Source organism: Sinohyriopsis cumingii, chromosome 1 (assembly GCF_028554795.1).
Source record: "Sinohyriopsis cumingii isolate HCF-2022 chromosome 1, ASM2855479v2, whole genome shotgun sequence".
NCBI lineage: Eukaryota > Metazoa > Mollusca > Bivalvia > Unionida > Unionidae > Sinohyriopsis > Sinohyriopsis cumingii.
In genome coordinates, this window is record NC_142961.1 from 179,893,738 (window position 1) to 179,915,251 (window position 21,514).

General features: G+C 36.0%; 1 protein-coding gene across 6 annotated transcripts in view; it reads left to right on the forward strand.

Moving 5' to 3' along the window:
- The window catches only part of LOC149808484 (uncharacterized), a 51,350-nt gene that overhangs the window by 9,642 nt on the left and 20,194 nt on the right, over positions 1-21,514 (forward strand). For all 6 annotated transcript variants that reach the window (XM_089978013.1, XM_089977984.1, XM_089978022.1 and 3 more), the window contains exons 3-6: positions 2,891-3,080; positions 4,957-5,280; positions 5,774-5,846; positions 9,340-9,407. In XM_089978013.1, the coding sequence (XP_089834139.1) occupies positions 2,891-3,080; positions 4,957-5,280; positions 5,774-5,846; positions 9,340-9,407 (655 nt within the window). The remainder of the gene's footprint in view (positions 1-2,890; positions 3,081-4,956; positions 5,281-5,773; positions 5,847-9,339; positions 9,408-21,514) is intronic.

Consider the following 21,514-nt stretch of genomic DNA (forward strand, 5'->3'; position numbering starts at 1 on the left):
ATTATTTGTCAGGTATTATTATTTTGGTGTTATTTTATTTTCAGGCTAAGTCTATATGGTTAAGACATATATCTTTGCCAAATACTCGGGTCGCTAAGACATGTCAAAGACATCGGATATTTTTTATTACCTGATTTTAAGTTGTTGGCTGATATACTAGTTATGGTATGTTTGGACATATTTTGTTTTGATTATTTCCTAGTTTGTGGATAGAGTTTTTTATGTATGTTATTTTCAGGCTAAATGTATTTTGATAAGACAGATATCTTTGCCGAATACTCGGGTCGTTAAGATATATCAAAGACATCTGATCTTATTGTTCCTTACATTTAGTTTGTTAGCCTGTTTCCTAGTAATAATTAATTTAATGATATTTATTTATTGTTTAGCGGGTCATACATCCGGATACCCCAGTGTGCTGCAGCATCAGCCCGCGCTTGGCGTTACACACCCTTACTGTACGCTACCTCCGCATCCAATTTCCCTCCCAGTTACACTAGGAGTGGCGTCCGGTGGTGTATGACACACTGTATTTCGGGTAGTTTAATTATGTGAGATTACGGTTGCGGTTGTTATTCATTAAAAACTCGGGGTATGTTTCCGGGACTTCAGTCTTATTTAGCTCCATTTTTAGGTTGATTCTTTCATTCTTTAGTTTGTGGCATGTGTTGAATATATGTTTTAGGTCTTCTGGAACTCGGCAGTGGTAGCAGTTTGGGTTGTGGGGTTGGGGTCCTATGTACTGCCCAAAGCTGCTGGTCAATTTTGTTTTTCCGGTATAGATTCTAGTTATGTTTTTTTTTTATAATCAATGTTATTGATTTTGGGTTGTTTCTTATTCCTCTCAATATCTGTTAGAATGGAATATAGTTTCCTGCCTTTGATGTTTCGGTTCCAGCATTCCTGCAAGTTGCTATCAATAAAGTTTTTGGTTATGCTTTGGTGATGCGAACGACGAACGCGAAGGAAAACATATATTAGACTCACTTCACATAATATCTACTATCCACACACAAGGGAGGAGAAGAAAACAAACCCTTAATATGCTATCCACAAAACCAAAATATACTATCCACACACGGGGAGGAGAAAACACAAACCCTTAATATACTATCCACAAAACCAAAATACATTTTTCACACACGGGAAGGAAAAGAAAAAACACCCCAAAATATAATATCAAAAACCTCAGTATGTACTTTCCATGCAAACGTACTCAAACGCATACAAACCCCAAAATCTACTGTCCACACACGGGAAGGAGAAGAATAAAAAACAATCAGAAATATACTATTCACTCAAACGTACACCAACGCATAAAAACACACACTCTACTATCCACACAGAAGGGTAGGACAAAAATGCTCACTCTACATTAATCCATATAAATACAATATCTACCATCCACACAAACGTACGAACACACACACACACTCTCTCTCACACACACTTACACATACACTATCACATCAGTGAAGGAGTGAATTTTTAGGTCCATTGCTGAAAGGAGTATTCGGAACAATGCAGGAACTTCAGATGCAGCTGTTACTGATTATATCTCCCAGGCCGAGCCCACACTAACATCGCCTACTCCAGTTATTGTCTCAATTCACTGTTGTGGTTGGGAGTGCAGAGGCAGCTTGATTAGCCTCTTTACCCCAATCTTCAATTTCTGTCGTCTTCTTCTATGCCAGCCACGGAGATGATGTTGAGGGTAAGTATCCATGCTGCTGCTGACCAGCTTGTTATTCAAGTACAAATACACTTTGCTGAACAAGGAATGCATGAAATTGTTGACGGGAGCCTCATATGCATCTAGATCGCTACCATCCGTATCGTTCTTTGACTTTCAGGTACAAGTAACTTCTGTTCAGATCGATGTAATCTTCGGGCTGTCCTTTGATTTCAAACTCGATGGTAGCTGAGGCCATCAAAGAGGATCTGTGATAAAATTCGACCAATTTCGATTCTTGCTTTGCTGTCATGGTGGGTGGCATGGCAAACAGATCCAGTTCCTACATGGAACAGGTGCAAGACTCTCGGTGCATCATTTTCTTTCTTTCCGTCTTTGCGATTTTTTAATAACCAAAAACGTCTAAGTCTCAATCAGCTTTATGAGTGTGAAGTTCGCTGAAGAGGTGTTCTCGTCGTCTCTTTCTGCCTTGTCCTTGCTGTGGTTTCAGAGAAGCAAAAATGCCTGTCTCTGCAGTGTCCAGGGCATTTATGGGCGTTTCTCGTCTTCCCAAAATGTCTTTCCCTGTTTGAAGCAAGACATTTTTGCCTGCACTCAAGAAAACTTCTTTGGGGTTTTGTTTGTCGATGATGACAGTTTGGATAAATTCTTTACCGTGCATTAGTGCAGCATCTTTCAATGAAAAATCCTCATGTTACCATCGGTTTCTAAACGGGGGCCACCGAACGAAAGGCCGATTTCAACATATCTCCTAAACCATGTCCTCGCTGTCGAGCGAATCCTTGGTACACTGTATACATGACTTACAACTCGTCCGAGAACGTTTTTCGAAAATGGACTTTCACCGTGACGTTTACTTTGAAGATTACAAACGAGAAGCGGGGGGAGGGTCAACATTTAGAATTCAGTAAAGTTCGGTTGCCAGACCAGGAACTCCGACAATTAACAACAATAAAACGTTTAGAAAAGATCAACCCCAAATTCAAAACTATATCTAAATTAAAAAAATTATACAAACTCTCTTTTAATTGTTGACAGAAAGAAAAAAAAACAATAATACAGATCTATGGCGACTGCAGACATAAAATCTATTAAACTTTCGGCCATAATGTGGGGGGGGGGAGGGGCTCACACATAGCAATATATGAATTTGCAATTAATTGTTTCGCTAAAACAAATATCCATCGCATTTTTCAGTTGTTGCTTGCTATAAGCCCCTCGAGTGGTAACCTAATAAAGACAAAGTGCCCCAAATTTGACACATGGGAAAGGAATATTAGAACGGTTGTTTTAAATTGTACTACGACGGAATTATACCACTGTCTACCAACAACAACCAAAGGAGTTAATAAAGAGCTATGCATGAAACCATTTAATATTCAAGAAGGTAAGTATAAACTGGCTGTCCTCCCTTTTAAGTCATACAAAATGTCATATCAAATTTACAAAGTGTTTTCTGTATATTGGACGTAAATAAATACTGTTACCACAAGTATGCAAGGATTACTTATGTTGCCACATGCTATGTGTAGTATAGTATGCTACTGCATGTTACGTAAGAATGTTACCACATGTTACATACTGTATCATGATTCCAGAAGTGTACAATATGATTATGATACCGCATGTTCTGTAAGTAGTATGTTGCCACAAGTAATGAACAGTATAAGAATATTACCACATACTATATACCGTATTATTGTGCAGTATAATTATCTTAACACATCTCATGTACAGTAATAATTATGTTACCACGTGTTATCTGCAGTATAATTATGTTACCACATGCTATGTACTGTATATTTCTGTTACCACATTTTATGAGCAGTATAATTATTTTAACACATCTTATGTACAGTATAATTATGTTAACATATGATATGTACAGTATATTTCTGTTACCACATTTTATGTACAGTTTATTCCTGTTACCACATGCTATGTACAGTATATTTCTGTTACTATATGTTAAGCGCAGTATAATTATGTTACTTCACGACCCGTGGAGAATGAATATTAAATTAAGACATTTATGATAAATAATTATTTTCTTTGACAAATAATAATTTGCCATTTTGTTTGGGGATGGAGAGGCTGCTATTGACACGTAATTTATTAATGTTTGATGGTATAAATTGTAAAGGTACGCCTCTCACTTGCAATGGGTGTGGGCTGATTGGCAGATTATACCTTCTTTCAATGTGTCCGCTTTATTCGGTGCTCGTTATCTAGGAGATGATCGCCCTCGGTGTTATTACCCGGATCGAGTAAACTTATAGGTGGAATAAACAGAGATATGAGCAGATATATAGAACAGAATGACACGAGCCCCCGTAGGAAATGAATCATCGAAGTCGCAGCCTTGTACAATTGCATAACCTGCTTAGCTCTGGTTCCCTCCAATTTCACTGTTGGTGTTCTCTGTCCTTTCGCCCTTTCTTTCCTTCCTTTTTCTTTCCTCTCTCCAGCCTTCCTACTGCTTCACCTCCCTTCGGTCCCCTTTCTTTATGTGGGTAGGTGTTATGTAAACATGTAGATACACAGTTAATTGATTGCGTCAGTGCGTACGTACATCTGATGATACATCTGAAGATACCTTTGCAGAGCTATTTTCCCCCTTGCGTTTTTCTCGCTCCTACAGCCAAAATTGTGACCGTTGATCTTTCAGTCCTCTGGTCTCTTGGGCAAGTGTTTTACGATAGAGAATATCTTTCAAATTCCTATTGGAGTCTTAGTACGTTTACTCTTGCAGCAAAGCTTAGACTAATTATATGTCTGATGTGGCGATATTAACACTAGGAAATTTAGTGTGGGAAACACACTCCTTGTTTTGGCGTAACCACTCAGGATTAAATATATTTGCCGCCTTTTATAGCTAGGCGCCAATTCTGGGTCAATTTCACCTTTACTCTCAGAATAACGTTCTGGACAATTTCAAGTTTTTACATTTCCACTATAAAATCGAAGTTTAACCGTGTCCCTAATAGTCGGTCTGGCTGCAATATAAACAAAAGTGAATTAGGCTCATTACTGTACCTGACCAGACGTTTGGAAATTATTGCAATATACCGATTTCAAAAGAGCCTGTCTCCATAAATCTAATTAATTATTCTCTGTCTGAAACTAATGTGTTCTTCATAGATCAATAGAAATTTGCCCCGTCACATAAATATTACATAAAAATTGATATTTAATGTTCATGCTCAATTTTTTAAAATATAAGAACTCTGATTAACACAAAATGCTGACCCTTTATGTTTCAGGGCACTACATGCTATTTGATAACGAGATTTCAACACCGAAAATGGAGAAATGTCCATCTGGCACCTACCAGCCAAGTAACAGATTATCTAGTGCAATGGTAGAAATCTGTGATTATTACCACTCAGACTGTAATAGTGAAGGGGAGGTTGAGTGGTTACCAGGCAACGAGACAACTGATAGAATATGCAAGTGCGACTATAAGCGGAACTATGTGGAATTAGAATACGAAATGCGCGCTTCTCTCGGACTTAGCATGGGTTTTTCCAAAAACCATGACGACGCACAATGTTTTTACAAGCCATGCAGCGGAATAAGACTTCAAAGTAAGTATAGAAGATTCAATTCTCTTTATCCTCCCTCATTCACTTACTTCTCTTCCTCTTCTTTTGTGTTAGTTCTCTTCTTCTTCGACGTCGTCTTCTCTAGAGTTCGGACCTGATAATGGGCACTTATGTGATCACACAATATTCATCCAGCTTGAAATGCTTTCATTTTTATAAGAAACTTAATTTTTTTAGTTTAAAAATGATATGAAGGTACTCCTCTAATTGTTTCTTTTCTTATGGAGGGAGGGTTTTAATAATTTTTGCATACTTCAAAATTACTTCGCACTGTAATTATATGATGGCAAAAACTACTATAGGCTTAAGTGGCTTAGGAATCCATTCTTGAGTTTGTGCATTCTTTGTGCGAGCTAGATGGGGTATGTAAGACAGGACCAAAACATTGTTGTCAATAACATAAGGTTAGGTCAGGTTAATTGTCTCAGTTATTGCAGAGTAAAATTTTTATGAATGTTCATCTGCATTTTTCCAGATTATTCATGCGTTGACAAGTGTCCAGAAGGAATGCACTACCCAAATGATAATGGCGAGTGCGTTATCATCAAGTAAGTTGTAGCTTTTCCATGCCAAATTATTTTCATGTTTTCTGTCCTCACAGGACGTATGTACAAATAATAAGTTAATGTGAATGGTTAAATGATTTCATTAACTCAAAAATGTAAGCAGTAGACTCTTATCTGGCCTGAAATTCGTATAACCTTTCAAATAATAGAACAAGGCTTTTAGTCCATCCAAGAAAAGCTTTCACAATTAGTTGGAATATTTTACGGGAGAAAGGCATCTAGAACTAAACGTTTTATGTCATAATTACATACGTGTTTGATATGGCGTTTAATATTACGTTCGAGCTGTGTTTCTGTATCGCATATCAGGACTGGAACTAATAAGGTGTTGTCACAGACGTCCGTCATAAGTGTCAATATTCTTAGATGCACCTAATCTAACAATTCTTTATCGTGTTTTGTTCCGAGTCGGGATCAAGAACTTGTATGACATGGAGTATGATTACGTCTTGGCCTGACGGCCTCAGCATATCCCTACCCCAAAATCAAGCTTGTTCTTTCTGCCGTATCGAAGAGAAATACGTATATGTGTGCAGTTTCATTTATGTATCGTCAATAACTTCAGGAATAAAACTTAATTTCAAGTATTCGAGTAATTTATCAATCTTGCCTTGAAAGTTTTAGTGAATTCAAAGTCAGTATTGTCTTTTTAAATTATGTATTCCGTAGAATTCCAAAAAAGAATGGATGGCGGTACGTATTCAGAGTTTCGGAATGTAACTGTAGAAACTAATGCCGTAAAACATAGCGAACTGAATTATTTGCAAAGTGTTACACATGCTCACTTACAAGCTCTCTGCGACTCTGGAGAGAGAGAGAGAGAGAGAGAGAGAGCATACGCATTCTTGGATGTTCGGGTTAGAGTTATTTCCCTTCTTTGCCACGAGGGTTCACTGATGCTGAACCATATGCGAGTCAAGTAATATTTTATTTAACAAGGTACATAATAATGAGATGTCTTTCTATCATAACTTTCAAACCGTTTTTCTGCAGATAGATCAACATTCATATTCACACATACACGTACGCGCGCGCGTGTGTGTGTGCATATGCAATGATGTCCTGAACAAATAAATGACAGGAATGTAATTCAACGTTCAAAAGCAATTGTCAGTTAAATGTATTCATACATTTCTTCAAAATAAATTATATCGTGTCAGTTTCAGAACGTAATAATATGGTCCAATAACTAACGTATTGCTTAAACGCTTCACTATAGATATAAGGTTGGTTTTTTTTAAATTAAATATAAGTTGCACTTATAAGTGCTTGTAAAGCTACAGATTTCACTTTATCCTAGAGAATCATTCACAGCACCACAACTCATCTCTATTTTTGGTCCATCTAGGCCATATATATATATATATATATATATATATATATATATATATATATATATATATATATATATATATATATATTAAAGTGTAGGTGCAATCGTTGTACCACAGGTAAAACGGGTGCAACAGAGCTGCCAAAGGTAAAACCGTTCTGATATTGCCTGTCTATGCTTCGAGTAAAACGTTGTGATCCGTTATATGGTGGTGTGTGCTTGTGTACGCATTTTTATTTCTGTGGCTTCCTCCGCCTTGTCACTGATTTACTTATAACAGTATAGTGAATTTCTATTTTCATTCCTGTTTAGACCAATTCACTTTATTAGGATGCGGTATTTATTCTTTTAGTTGTTAGAAGCTCCGTTCTAACACTTATTTATGTGTTTTTTTCATTAGTAAATACATGTATATAAAAATATTAATGGGAGTATGTTTCAAATAAAAATTGGTGGCGTCTATTTTTCTTTCCTAAACAATACGCTGTTGTGAATAATGAATAGCTTTAATCCGTGATCTTATGTTATCGATAAACAGACATTCACATCGAGACCTCATCTCACATTCAAGAATACATTTTAAGTAGATAGCTCAATAATTATACATTAGGTATACTAATTAGTCTCATGCAAATAACCTGATAAGTAGTGCTTGGTTGGATTTTTTTGTATTCCAGTAAGATCATAATAACGCCTATTAAGCTTTTTCGTGTACAGCCTGAGTCTTTGTCAATAAACATGTTAAGAGAGACCTTTAAGTTGTGCATGAGAGGATTGAAAAATTAGAATGGTAAGTTATCTTATAATACTAAGTTTCGAAAACCGAAAAATATACCATTAATGACCTTTCTATTGTTATCTGTGGATAACTTTTCTAAACGTGAAGATTTGGGGTCTGCTATTCCTCGTGAAATAAAATCATATCTCATAGAAGTATGCCTAGAAAATTCTAGATACATATATGCCACACACAACTCTCATGCTCCTTAAATTGATTTTTATTTATTTTGTTCATTTTTGCCTTCACATTTTTTAAAGTATTTATCGAGAGTATGTCACCATGATTGCTTTCTGAAACTGGATGTTTTTTTTTTATTATCTCACATTGGAAAGAGATAAAGATGTTCAGAATGATACCGCCAATTTGGTCGATGATACTTGCTGACAACTTGCAGAAAGGCTTTTCATCGATTTACAGTAACTTTGGAGAAAAAAATAATCGCCAAAAGTATCGGATAAAGGTGAATGTTAAATGCTTAAGCAGTATTAGCACTGTCATAGTAGAAGTATTTATATTTACGTCAAACTTTCATGGTGAAAATAATAAGGGTGACGTTTTATAACTAGGTATGCATGCTAAGATAGATCCTCATAATGTTCTATAGCCTTTCAATAAATTACCCACAGTTTAAATATTTTAATGTGATTCTAGTAATTCTTTAATTAAACAAAGTTAAGAAATAACTAAATTTATGTAACTATTTGTATAGTTTCAAACTTATGCAAACGTATTCAGCAAGTCACATCAACTTCACCGGCAATGAGTACATATGTCACAGCCTCTATTTTAATAGTTAGTTCCAATTTCATGTGATCTATCCCAAATAAAAATGGGGATTTTAGTAGCTAAAACTGTGATAATCTGTCAAACGTACGAATCAATCATCTCACAATAATCGTGTTCAAAATGAGAGGATGAGTATGTATGTATGTATGTATGTATACACACACACACACACACACACACACATATATATATATATATATATATATATATATATATATATATATATATATATATATATATATATATATATATATATATATATATATATATATATTTGGTGTATCATGCCTCTAATTGTGTACTGTATATTATTTCAGTTGTTTCAGAGTCAAATCTTATTTATGGAATAAATGCTATTTGTGGCAAACTTTTAGAAGCAATTATAAGCCTCTCCTGTTTCATAACGATACTCAATCTTTGCAAAATTTACATTTATTTAGATGGAATCCATTATAAGAAACCAAATGTAGTGACTCATATCACTACAAAAGCACGGAAAAATTTGACGAAGTTTTTAAAATATATTTTTTAAGATGGCTTTCAAAGAGCTGCATTTTTCTTATATACATTCGCAGAATGAAGACAACCCCAGAGCAAGAGAGGCATATGAGTTCGACTACTGTCCTAGAGTCAAGTACTATCTGTAAGTCTCTCTCTGTCTCTCTGTCTCTCTCTCTCTCTCTGCTGTCTGTCTGTGTGTTTGTCGGTAAAGGTAAACAGACATGTGATTGGAAAGCTATGTACCTTGAAACGAAATAGATAAAATTAACTGAACATACATGGATTTATGTTGAAGCCACTTTCCTTACCAACAATTGTATAGCTATGATAATATTTAATAAAATTGTGGAGTTTTCATTTATTCATTTTTCATGTATTATTTGTTAATTCGTTAACTTATTTATTTATTTATAAATATCTTTATTATTATTATTATTATTATTATTATTATTATTGTGTTGATATTTTCATGATCATTGCAAAGATTATAGTTAAATCCCTTTTAGTTCTTATCTCTTGTTACACTTAATGTTGTCTGCAAGGGTTCATATCAAGGATAGTCTTAATATACCTTCCCGCTTGTTTGTACCCCCCCTCAACCGATTTAAAAAAACGGTAATCTTTAATGTCATAATAGTGCACAGAACTTAGTCGATTAATTCATTGATTTATTATTTCTAACCTGACTGCGAGTAGAGTGGCCATAACACCGTCATCATCTGCGCGTTCCATTTTTGACGGAAGTTTTCAATATAATAGACAGACATGCTCGAGCTCCATTTCCAGTTCCTGGACAAGTCCAAATTCAACTAAGGGGTAGCGGCAGAGAGGGCGATCAGACCACTTTAGGGAATGGTCACCCTTGTTTTTAGACAACAAATAAAAACAGTGACCCTTCATAGAGGTCAATACCACATCTACGATTATTGCTTGTCCCAAACAGAATTGTAGACGGGCCCTCTCTGCTGCACAATAATCCTGGGAATCTTCATCTGAATCCTGGGAATTTGTTTTATGTTTCAAGTAATATTCAAGTTCTGATGGTGGTTTTTCTATTTTTGGATTTATGTTCTTTCTGTGTTTATAATATATCATCAAACTTCTGTATCGATCTCCACCGCAATTTTTGCAAATCTGATATAATCCTCTAACGCCGTTGTTACATCCAACACAACTTCGTGGACCAGCATGAGGATTTTTCTTTATAAGATAATAATGTTTTTTACAATATTCTCCACGGCATTTTTTATCACATTTGTTAGTGGTTCCTTGACGCAGCCACGCACAATTGTTCATTATATGAATGATATCTTTTTAATTAAATTTACACCCCTTCTGCTGATATTAATTAAATCATTATGTTATAATAAAATGGTACATCCGGAATCTCATACTGCAAGAATAGCTCGAGAACAATTAGAAGCAATTAAAAAATTTCTTCCTGTTAGAGATTCATTCAGAAAAAATCTGCAAGCGCAGCAAGAAGCACAAGTTGAGTATGAAGAGGACACTAAAAAACTGTTTAAACCCGTCACTGCAGCTACTGAGAAAGCTTCAGCGGTTGTTGAAAAAACTATATGGGGGGATATTGCGGAGGAAGATGAGAAGAGGAAAAAGGGTATTTTTCCGGTATTAGAACAAACTGCGGCACAAACTAAAAAAATAGCAAGAAGAACTAAACAGACAAGGAAGATTTTACGAGATCTTCCAACTAATATAGCTGCGGCTCAACCTCCATCTGTTGGTGAGGAAATACTTGAAGAAATTGGAAAACTTCGTACTGAAGTCGCCGACGTGCAAAAAGAACATGCACCTAAATTCAAGCCAGTAAAAGAAAATATAAAATTAATTGCAAAATTTAAGGAAGGGGTTGTTGAAGAAATTAGAAATACTGAAATAGAAAAATTACCCGAAAAAATATTAGATTATATATCTGACAAATCTGAGATTTTAAAACCCCGTCATGAAAAAGTAAAAAATGAAGATCTTATTAAATGGATATATCGCATACATGCAAACAAAAGACAGGTTAAAAGTGATGATTCGAAATATAAAAATCTTTATAAAGAAGTAGAAATACTTCGCAGAGAGAGTCTAGAACAAGAACAAGAACAACTCTCCCAGCGGAAACTTCCTCCACCTTTACAACGTAAAAAAATTTCTGCGCCGGCAATGACATTTACACCGGTAGATTCACCACATGGATTTCGAAGAAGTGACTCACCTGACATACCCCCTGTCATCACTGAAGTACTTTCTCCGGTAATGCAACCACCAGTATTTAAAACACCTCAAGATGAACCTAAAACAGGATCTGGTTTATGTCCTGATAATATCATCAATGATGTGTCACGGTTAGAAGTTCTCATAGGAGGAAAACGTGCCGGAAATAATTAACCAGAAATAATTAATGAAGCAGCTGATATTTGTCGGCGATTATTTCAAGGTGGTATCATGGATATCGGCGTTTACCGAGAACTTATCGATGAACTTGTTGATGACTAGTTGTTAAATAAATGGTAAATGAAAATAAGATGATCATACATAATAATCATCGCAAACCTGTACAGGTCAGAGCGGTAAACTCACGATTACCAATCTACAGAGCTACGTACGGAGATGGACTTGGTGATGTTATTCAGGGATTATTTACAAGGATAGCTCCAAAAGTAGCACCCGTTGCAAAACAATTATCGATGAAAGCCATTGATATTGTTCGTGATAAAGCTCCTAGTGCAATTGTCAATGTTGCTGGTAAGGCGTTCTCGGCAATCAAAGAAAGACTAGCACGATTATTGCGACGAAAATCACAACCACCAGTAAAATTACCAAGTACTGAGGTGATGCCTGCAGATGTCAGTAAAATAATAAATCAGGCTGCAAATCAAAAACTGGCGGCGTTAGCAGGTGAATCAGGGAATAATATTTCAAGTTTGATATCAGGAAGTGGGATTTCCCGAACGCGGTAATCAACGTGTTAGACGAAAATAATTATAATAAAATGTTCAAGCGTATATCAGACACAGCATTTGACATGGAAGCACCCGTGCTTAAAGATGAATCTGTGCGTGATTATCAGTTTTATTCTTATGACGCACGAGTACCAGATCAACGTGGAAGAATTGAACTACAAGTTTATGACACAAGTAGATATTTTCTACCCGCTGATGCTTTTCTTGAGGTAGAAGGTACAATTGTAAGAATAACTAATGTTAATTACGCAGATGCGATAAAAGTTGGTTTTGTCAACAACGGGATCATGGCACTGTTTGATAGCGCCACTTACATGATCGATGGAAAAAATATTGAATCAATTCAGAAAGATGTCGACGTTGCTACAACAATAATAGGATTAGCAAGATATTCTGATGATTATACAAGATCAGCAGGTCCCACGATGATGTTTGTGAAAGATAATTCTGGTCACCCCAACGATAATCCGTATAATATAAGACGACCAAGAAATTTTGCCGATAATGCTGATGCTGAAGTGTGGCCAGTAGTTCATGGTTCTAATGATGATTTCAACTTGGGATTTGCAACGCGTAAAAGTATGTTGCTAGGAGCCGATAGAAGATTTTCATGTACAATTCCACTATCGCATATTTTTGGATTTTGTAGAAATGTTAGAAAGGTTATTTTTGGAGCTAGACACACGGTTGTTCTTGTGAGAAAAGGTGATGATAATGATGCTCTGTGGAGACCCGCTGGTGATGCTGGTAAAGTAGTATTATCGAAACTTTCACTGTGGATGCCGGTAATGACTCCAACGATCGCAGAAGAACAAAAATTGATTTCTTTCATGGACACTGGTGGTAAATTCTTGTTGTCATGGTTAACAACAAGCACGGATAGCATACAAACTAACGTTAACGGTCAGTTTACATGGCATATAGCATCACAACAGGGTGTTTCTGCACCACGACATATTTTTATTGCTTTTCAGAACTATGATCGATTAGGTAATCAAGAACATACTCACATGATATTTGATAAACTAGGCGTTACAGATATTTCCTTACGGATAAACGGGCAACAAGAACCAACAGAGAATATACAACTAAATTATGAACAAAATAATATAGGACGTGTATATCATCGTTTAATGTCATTCATGGGACGTGATCAAGATTTTGATACTGGGTTGCAAATATCACAATTAGATTTCAGAACTTTATATCCGATTTTATTATTTTTCATTGGAGCATCTTGATCTTTCAAAACAATCTGTCGTTGATATACATCTTAAAGCAACATTGAATACAGGTAATGTTGATTATAGAGCAATCGCGGTCATACTTAGCGATAAAGCGATGCTACTTGAAGGTGGTAGTGGTCGAATGAGAGTCGTTGATGCACCAGTGGAAAATCTTTAATTATTCAGAAAAATATTATTTATATAAAAATGTCGTATAGTCATGTTAATGTTACTCTGACTCCTGGTCAGGTAAAAAAGCTTCAGTCAAAAACCGCCAACAAATGCGGAACTAAAATATCACTAAAACGAGATCAGATTAGTGGTGGCCCAAACAAATTATCGTTGACAAATAATCAGGTTAAACATTTCAATAAAGCCCTGGAATCAAAAACTGGAGTTCAATTTCATCTTTCCCCGAGCGCCATCAAAGACATGGTTAAAACCGGTGGTATATTTCCACTTCTTGCGGCTATTCCAGCGTTAATAGCTGCTGCTGCTCCAGCCGTAGCAAAAGCAGCCGCGTTAGGTGCTGTTGGAACAGCTGCTGGAATGGCTCTAAAGAAAGCAACAGGAAATGGATACAAAAAAAGGGACGCGGCTTAAGGTTGCCAGGATCTCGTTGGGGGAGAGGTCTAAGGCTTCCACGTTAGACCTTCCAGCATCAAATTTTGATTTACTTGATGCTGCTAAAAAATTAAAAATAAAAGCCTTTAGAGGTGTTTTTATGCGAGATCAATTACCAAAACAACCAAACAAACTCGAAACAGGTATTATTAATCTAGACTCGAATTCAGGACCCGGTACTCGTTGGGTATCATACGCGGTTGATCCACGTAGAATCGTTTATTTTGATTCGTACGGGTTAGCTCCACCCGTTGAATTTATCAAGTATGTCGCACCACTTCACGCAAGAACCTCTGGTTATAAAGTTTGGTATTCAACGCTACCCACACAAACAATGACAGATCCACCAATATGTGGCCGTGAAGTAATTAATGTACTCGACGCTATATCAAAATCATCCAAACCACCACATAAAGTTGTGCATGATTATACAAGTAACCGATTCGTTGCGCGTAAAGCGTTTTAAACAACAGGTATTATTATAATGGTTGATATTTACGGAAGAAGATCCTCACGCGTTAGGAGAACATCCGGCGATGTTGATCTGTCGAAGTATGCGACTAAAGATGAACTTGCTGATATCATGAACCTGGCTGGAGTTGACCCAGATGAGGTTGTTATTTTTCAAGATCGATATGGTAAACTAAAAACGAGCAACATCAGATGGAATGATATAGTTCGACGAGTACTCGGTGCAGTTACGGATAATATTCCCGTGTTTACTGACAGCGGCAAAATCAGAGATTCAAGTATATCGTTTACAACAATTAGAGATGAAATTGCAAGAAGCGTTGCTAATCGCGTGAAAAACACCGGCGACACAATGACGGGTGAACTCAGCATGAACGGAAATAAAATAGTAGTTTTAAGAGATCCAACATCTGACGAAGACGCAGCAACAAAAAAATACGTCGACAACGTGGATGGAAAACTATCCACGCTGCGGACCGAGTATGATGTTCACGTGGGCGCTTTTGCAAGATTTCGAAGAAATTTTCAAAAAACCGCAGAAGAATTCTTCGGCACTCCGCACGCCATTGATATAAAACTCGTTGATATCAAAACTAACCTAGACACGATCAAACAAACACAGCAAACATCGTAGCGGGAATTCCTGAGATCGTCAATAAAACCAGTCTGATTAAAATCGCAGCGGGAATAACTCCCGGGCATATTACCAACATCGTATACACGGTATCATCGGGTTTTGCAACATGGTCGCAGCAAAATAAAACTATCAAATATACCGCAACAGTAACTGGCGTGTACAGGCTGTCTGTGTTTAGTGCTGCAAAATTTGAAATATTTACAACGTTTCCATGGCGTCATTCAACCGATAGGTTTTCGGGGGTTGTATCTGTTATATTAAATAGCGGAACCGAAGAAATATTTATTGTGGAAGCAGCTGATAAGAAATTAACCACAACATCTTACTGGTGGTGTTTGGAATTTGTAGCTGAAACACCTCAATTGGTTACTGCATAAAAATATATGGAAGGTGCACAATACAGGTACAATCAAGCGCGTGAATGGCAGGCGGCACTAAAAGATCAAGTCGATCAATATACAGTAAAAGTAAAAAAATATCGACGACGATTAGTTATCGTTGATTTGATTGTTTATTCAGTATCCGCTGTTGTTGCTGGAACCGGTGTCATATTATCAGCGGTGACAATGATGGCACCAGCAGCTGTAACTATTTGTATTTCAGCAGCAACAACTATTGCAGGTGTGCTTAATATCATCGCAAAAAAAATATGTACTTGCACGAACGAAAAATTATCCGATTACATAATAAAATTGCACACAGCGACGGTAGCATACTCGAAATTATCCTCGTTGTTATCAGCGAGTCTCAGTGATGGAATTATATCTGATTTCGAGTTTTCAATGATAACTAAAATATACGACGAAGGTATCGATATTAAAGATACAAGTATTAATAATGACAGAATTACTTCAGCAGATCGTGACCAACACAACTCCGCCAAAGATAACGATGATCTCGGTAAGTTCATCTGACCCTGAATTTAGTGTTAATTTTCCTACTGCAATTCCAGTAAAAGAAATAGCACTAGCGCAATTACGGGTATATTACAGTTGGCCAAATATCAGATCAAAATCATTTCATGGTACACCAGCAAATAATTCGCTTATATTTGCTAATAAAAATAAACCCCGATGGAACACCTGACTGGGTTGTTGTTGGAATACCAACTGGCAGTTATGAGGTCGAACAAATCAATGATGAATTTGCTCGTAGAATAAAATCAATAACAGGAAAATAAGCAAAAATATCAATTAATGTTCATCAGCCGACCCTGTCCTCGACGATTGAAATACATTCTCCCGATTACGTCGTTGATATTTATCAATCCACGATAAGATCCGTACTAGGCTGGCCTGATATTGCGCCAGAATATCGTGGACCACCAGAACCAACGAGGGGTGATTTTACGTCAAAGAATAGTTTTCGTCATGATATCAAAATGAATTCAGATTGGTTAGATTACATAGAAGTAAAACCAGAATGGGGGGGGGGGGAAGGGGATATCCTGTATATGATCCTAAAGCTCCTTTTTATAATCTTAATGAACGTGTTATTGCTTTGAATATTGATTCTATATTTGCTTCAATAAACTCAGACCATGAAATACAGGTAAATAATTTACGTGATAGTTTTCAAGAGTATTTATTTGATTTGACATCTGCGCGCGATAATATTATTAGGTACATAGAAGTTTTAAATTATATAGTTAATTCTTCTGAAGTTATCTATAATAGAATTAGAGATATGGTTCTTAAGTCATCAAGCAATTACAAAAAATCCTTCGCAGCCAAATACAAAATACCCGAAGCTGACATTGTAACGTTTAAGTTTCCTGATTATAATCCAGATAAATTAAGAAAATCTGTCAATGATGTCATTGATGAGTTTTTTCCTAAAATACTCGATGCGTGGAGAAAACTAGCACCACTAGCAACTGTTCTTAGATATAATAATGATCCACACGGCGGCGGCAGACACGTATCTCCGGGAATCGTTAATATAACCAGCACTATCGTGGTCAATCTGATTTGTGACGTCGTCGATGGCAGTTATCAAATAGATCTTGGAAAATCAAATCAGGCTCAGCAAAGATATATTTTATACACATTTACACCACAAGTTTCCCCCGGAAGTTTAATCGTGCAAGAACCAACTAATCCTGTGTATCTGCGGTGTCACAATAATATGTTAACACGAATAAATTTTAAGCTCACAGACCACCTTAATCGCTTAATTGACATACGTGGAGAAGAACTTGTGATAAATCTGTATGTGAAATCTTAAATATTATATAATGTACCAGCACGTGAGGGTTTTTATACATGACAAAGAAGTACTTGAAACCGCCATCATAACAGTGTTTTCACAAAACACAGAGCAATTTAGTTATTGATGAACACGGACACGAGGATTTCTTATTAACACAAGAACAGTTAGATGAGCTCCGTCGAGAACATTTGTAACAGAGATCAGACTCTAAATTATGCACACTGCTGTATTAAATTCTATCAACTTAAAAAAATAATATTTCAAAATAAATAAAATATTTTTTATTACTGATATGGTGATTGGTACAAAATAATCAGATTGTGTGTTTGGTACAAATTAATCAGCCTTGCAAAAAAATTATTCTGAAATATGTTTTTATTCAGAAATATTTTATTTTTTATACAAATCAATTAATTTATTAATTCTGATGGGTATTTAGGTACTCCAAATCGATTGGTTTTGCAAAAAATACTACCAAAAAATATTTTATTATTATTCAGAAATATTTTATATTTTTTCTGAAAATTTGATCATTTTACATGATTCTAGCCCATCAATTTCAGAATAAATATAATCTCAGAATAATATTTCTGATCAAAGATCTACACGTGGTCAGCGTTGACAGGGACCCCAGTTACCGAAACTTTCATTTTCATTTTCACCAGAATTATTACTTTGGATCGTTTCACGATCTAACATAATTTTTCTTAATAGTCTTATGCGAGTACTAATTGTTTTCTTTTCCTCGTACTCGTGGGATAACAGCGATCTAATTCTTTCTACTGCGGCAGAGAGAGGAACGAATTCCTTCACCTGATTATCTTCTACGGTAGCTAGCGACTGAAACATTGCCGCCTGAATCCGTTTCATGAGCTTGTATTCAGATGATAGTGTGTGTGTTCCTTGGTTTTTACGTTCTTGTAAAATCTCGAAATCAGAAACTATTTTTTCAGGATTTAGTTCATCGGATATATTAATTCCATCTTTTTCCAATTTTTTAATAGCAACAATTACATCATTGATATTTTCGTAGTTCATTATTTAGTATATATATATTTAAAATAAAAAAAAATATTTCCCCTCGAGTCTTTTAGCAAGTTCAAGGGGAGGGGACAGTACAACCAAGAACTCGTAGCTTGCCACCGCAATCTACCAAGTTCATCAGGCACACGAAATATTCCCTCTACGAGAGCCCCTAACCCGTCAAACAACGGTCTAGAGGCCCAAGAGGGAGGACGGCACAACATATTTATCCTCATTATACTCGCAGATTACCACCGTATTCTACTAAGTTTAGAGGATACACGAAACACTACCCCCTATGAGAGCCCCTAACCCGCCAAACAACGGTCTAGAGGCCCAAGAAGGTGTGTTTGATGAAGACACACAATCCTCATTAAACTCGCAGATTTCCACCATATTCTACTAAGTTTAGAGGATATACACATAACATTGAATGAATGACGAGCCCCTATTCGAGTGTCTTAGCGAGCTCAGGACAGCACAAACATATAATTTAATTAAGGAAATGTATATGTACAATGAATGAAGGACAGTACAAACATATACGCTCAGCAAAATCTCACCCACAATAACCAATCCCGTGGGTGATACGAAAATATGTATCAACCACCGGTCGATATGGTGGTTGAATTTTGCTGAGCGGGGGTTTTGCGGTTCCCCAATTGTTATAAAAATTGCAATTATGCGTACACCACCGACAAGTTGTCAGCCATGGGGATTCGATCCTGGACCGTGAGCGTCACAGTCCAATACGATACTGATTGAGCCATCGAATCTTGTTACAAACATATGTTTCGGAAGTTAATATATAGCTAAGGAACTAATTTCAAATATATTTGCTCAAAATACAATTCTGAATTCAAGAAATACGTTTTCACCAAACAAGTTAGATTTATAAAGCTGGATTAAGGAATTTCCTATTTACTGTACCACGCCATCTATGATAGAACATCCGGTCCAGATTATCTAACTGTTAGATGTTTTCATCCTTCCTATAACATAACTGTTAGATTTTTTCATCCTTCCTATGACTATTACGAGATTTTCAGTCCTCTCTACATCTGTTCTATGGAGAAATATATATTACGAGATTTCCCACTCGTAAATCTGTATCCATGAACATGGTCAAGGGAGTATTTTGTTGTTAATATTACTCGATAAAAAAAGTAACCACACATACGCACACAAATACATAATCACACATACGTATACAAATATATATCATGTATATTTCTGCTGTGAACAAGGAAAATGCAACTGATTTTTAATTCCAAACACTATATACACGTATTTCTGTAATCGAGTAAATACATGCAGGATCCCTGTACTGTAGATCTAAAATTAACCCGCCACGATCGATACAGACTAGACGCTGGATTCTGCACTCAGTAAGCTGGAATATAAATGTCGGTTTTCTGTAGTTTAGATGTAATGTATATGCTGTCTATGTGTTGTGTTGTTCTAAATGTTTCACGAATGGAACAGAAAAATACACGAACTGCATATTTTTGTAAGTTAGAAACCGTAGATAATTATGACCATATACCGAGGATCATAAAATTACCTCCCTTTCATGAGTCAAAAAAATAAGTAGTTTATGGGGGAAATACTGTGACATAAATTACAAAAATAATTCGAAGTGGTGATGATAATTATTGATATCGGAAGGTGATTCTCTGTTTATATTTTTTCGAGAAAGCGGTTTTATATATATTTTCTGCTACTTTTTGTACTGAATGCGGGTGAATATCAAAATATTTCGCAGCAGAACATATTGAACGAAATATAATTACTTCGCCAGTTTCTCTGTTTGTGGAATTTACCGCCCTTCTAGAAACTGTCTTACATCTTCCTGTATTATCACATGCAGAGTTCACGCTTTGCGTGACAATACGAAGGTTGGATAAATTATTGTTTTGAGGATCCCCATCAATATGATCGACCACTAGACCGTCATTGATCACTCCGAAGAAACACTCATACGTGAATCGATGGCACAGATAATGTTTCTTTCCTCCCTCGTATGTGAACATTAGATAAACATGATTATTAATATAACCAACTGGTTTTTTTAACCTACAGTGTCTGATCACACCATTAGTATCTGATTCATAGTTTGTTATTGTGGGATGTGGGACAAATTTATTTTGCTTCATTTATACAATAATATTATTTGTTCAAATCATTGTTTGTCTGAAATCTTGATATATAATCCTCCACGGATTTTATAGCGTTTTCACCATTATTATTTTTTTTTGTCATAATATCTTTTAAGTTCTCTGAACCGTTTTCCACCGCACTTTCCACATAATTCTGTTTTTCCTCGCACTCCAATACCACATCGCAGACATGGTATTGGTCCTAGACTTCCTCGTCGTATGTTTTGTGAGTGCATCCAACAAAATTCCTTTCTGCAGGATTTGTTGCATCGATTTACTGAGCCGATCATCAACCATTTGCATTGAGACATTGTATATATATAATTTTCTTTATTTAAATATTTGTTTTAATTATATGAATGAGTTTGAGAGATTATCCCAAACTAGGCCTGTTAAATATAAATTCAACCTCGACAGATTATCTCCAGACTTGCCAGTACGAGATTTGGTTGATCCGAAAAATAAAAGTCTGATCTCGAAAATTCACGACGCCAAGAAAGAATTTTACACGGATGGTGCATCTCATACATGGTCAACGTTCAAGATTATACGCAATACTGTCAAGGACACCACAGTGAATGACAAGCGAGCGGCAACTATCATTAACTACATCGCTGAATACGAGGGCAATCAAAAATATTTCTTCAGAGTAAAATTTATTGTATTAACAGAAACAGGTAGTTGGATTATCCGTGACAAATATGATCCTGTCCTTGATAATAATAAAACTGTCATATTAAGTATAAATTCCAGACCGGGTCTATTGACGGGTATTGACAAACCGTATTATGAGCGAGCGTATCCTCTAACAGCAGTTATTTATGGAATCTATGAGATAAATAAAAAACCCAACGTTGATAAACTGGCACCAATGAAATTTTCAAGGTTAAATTGTGTAGCCGAACGAGTAATAGAACACTTTACAA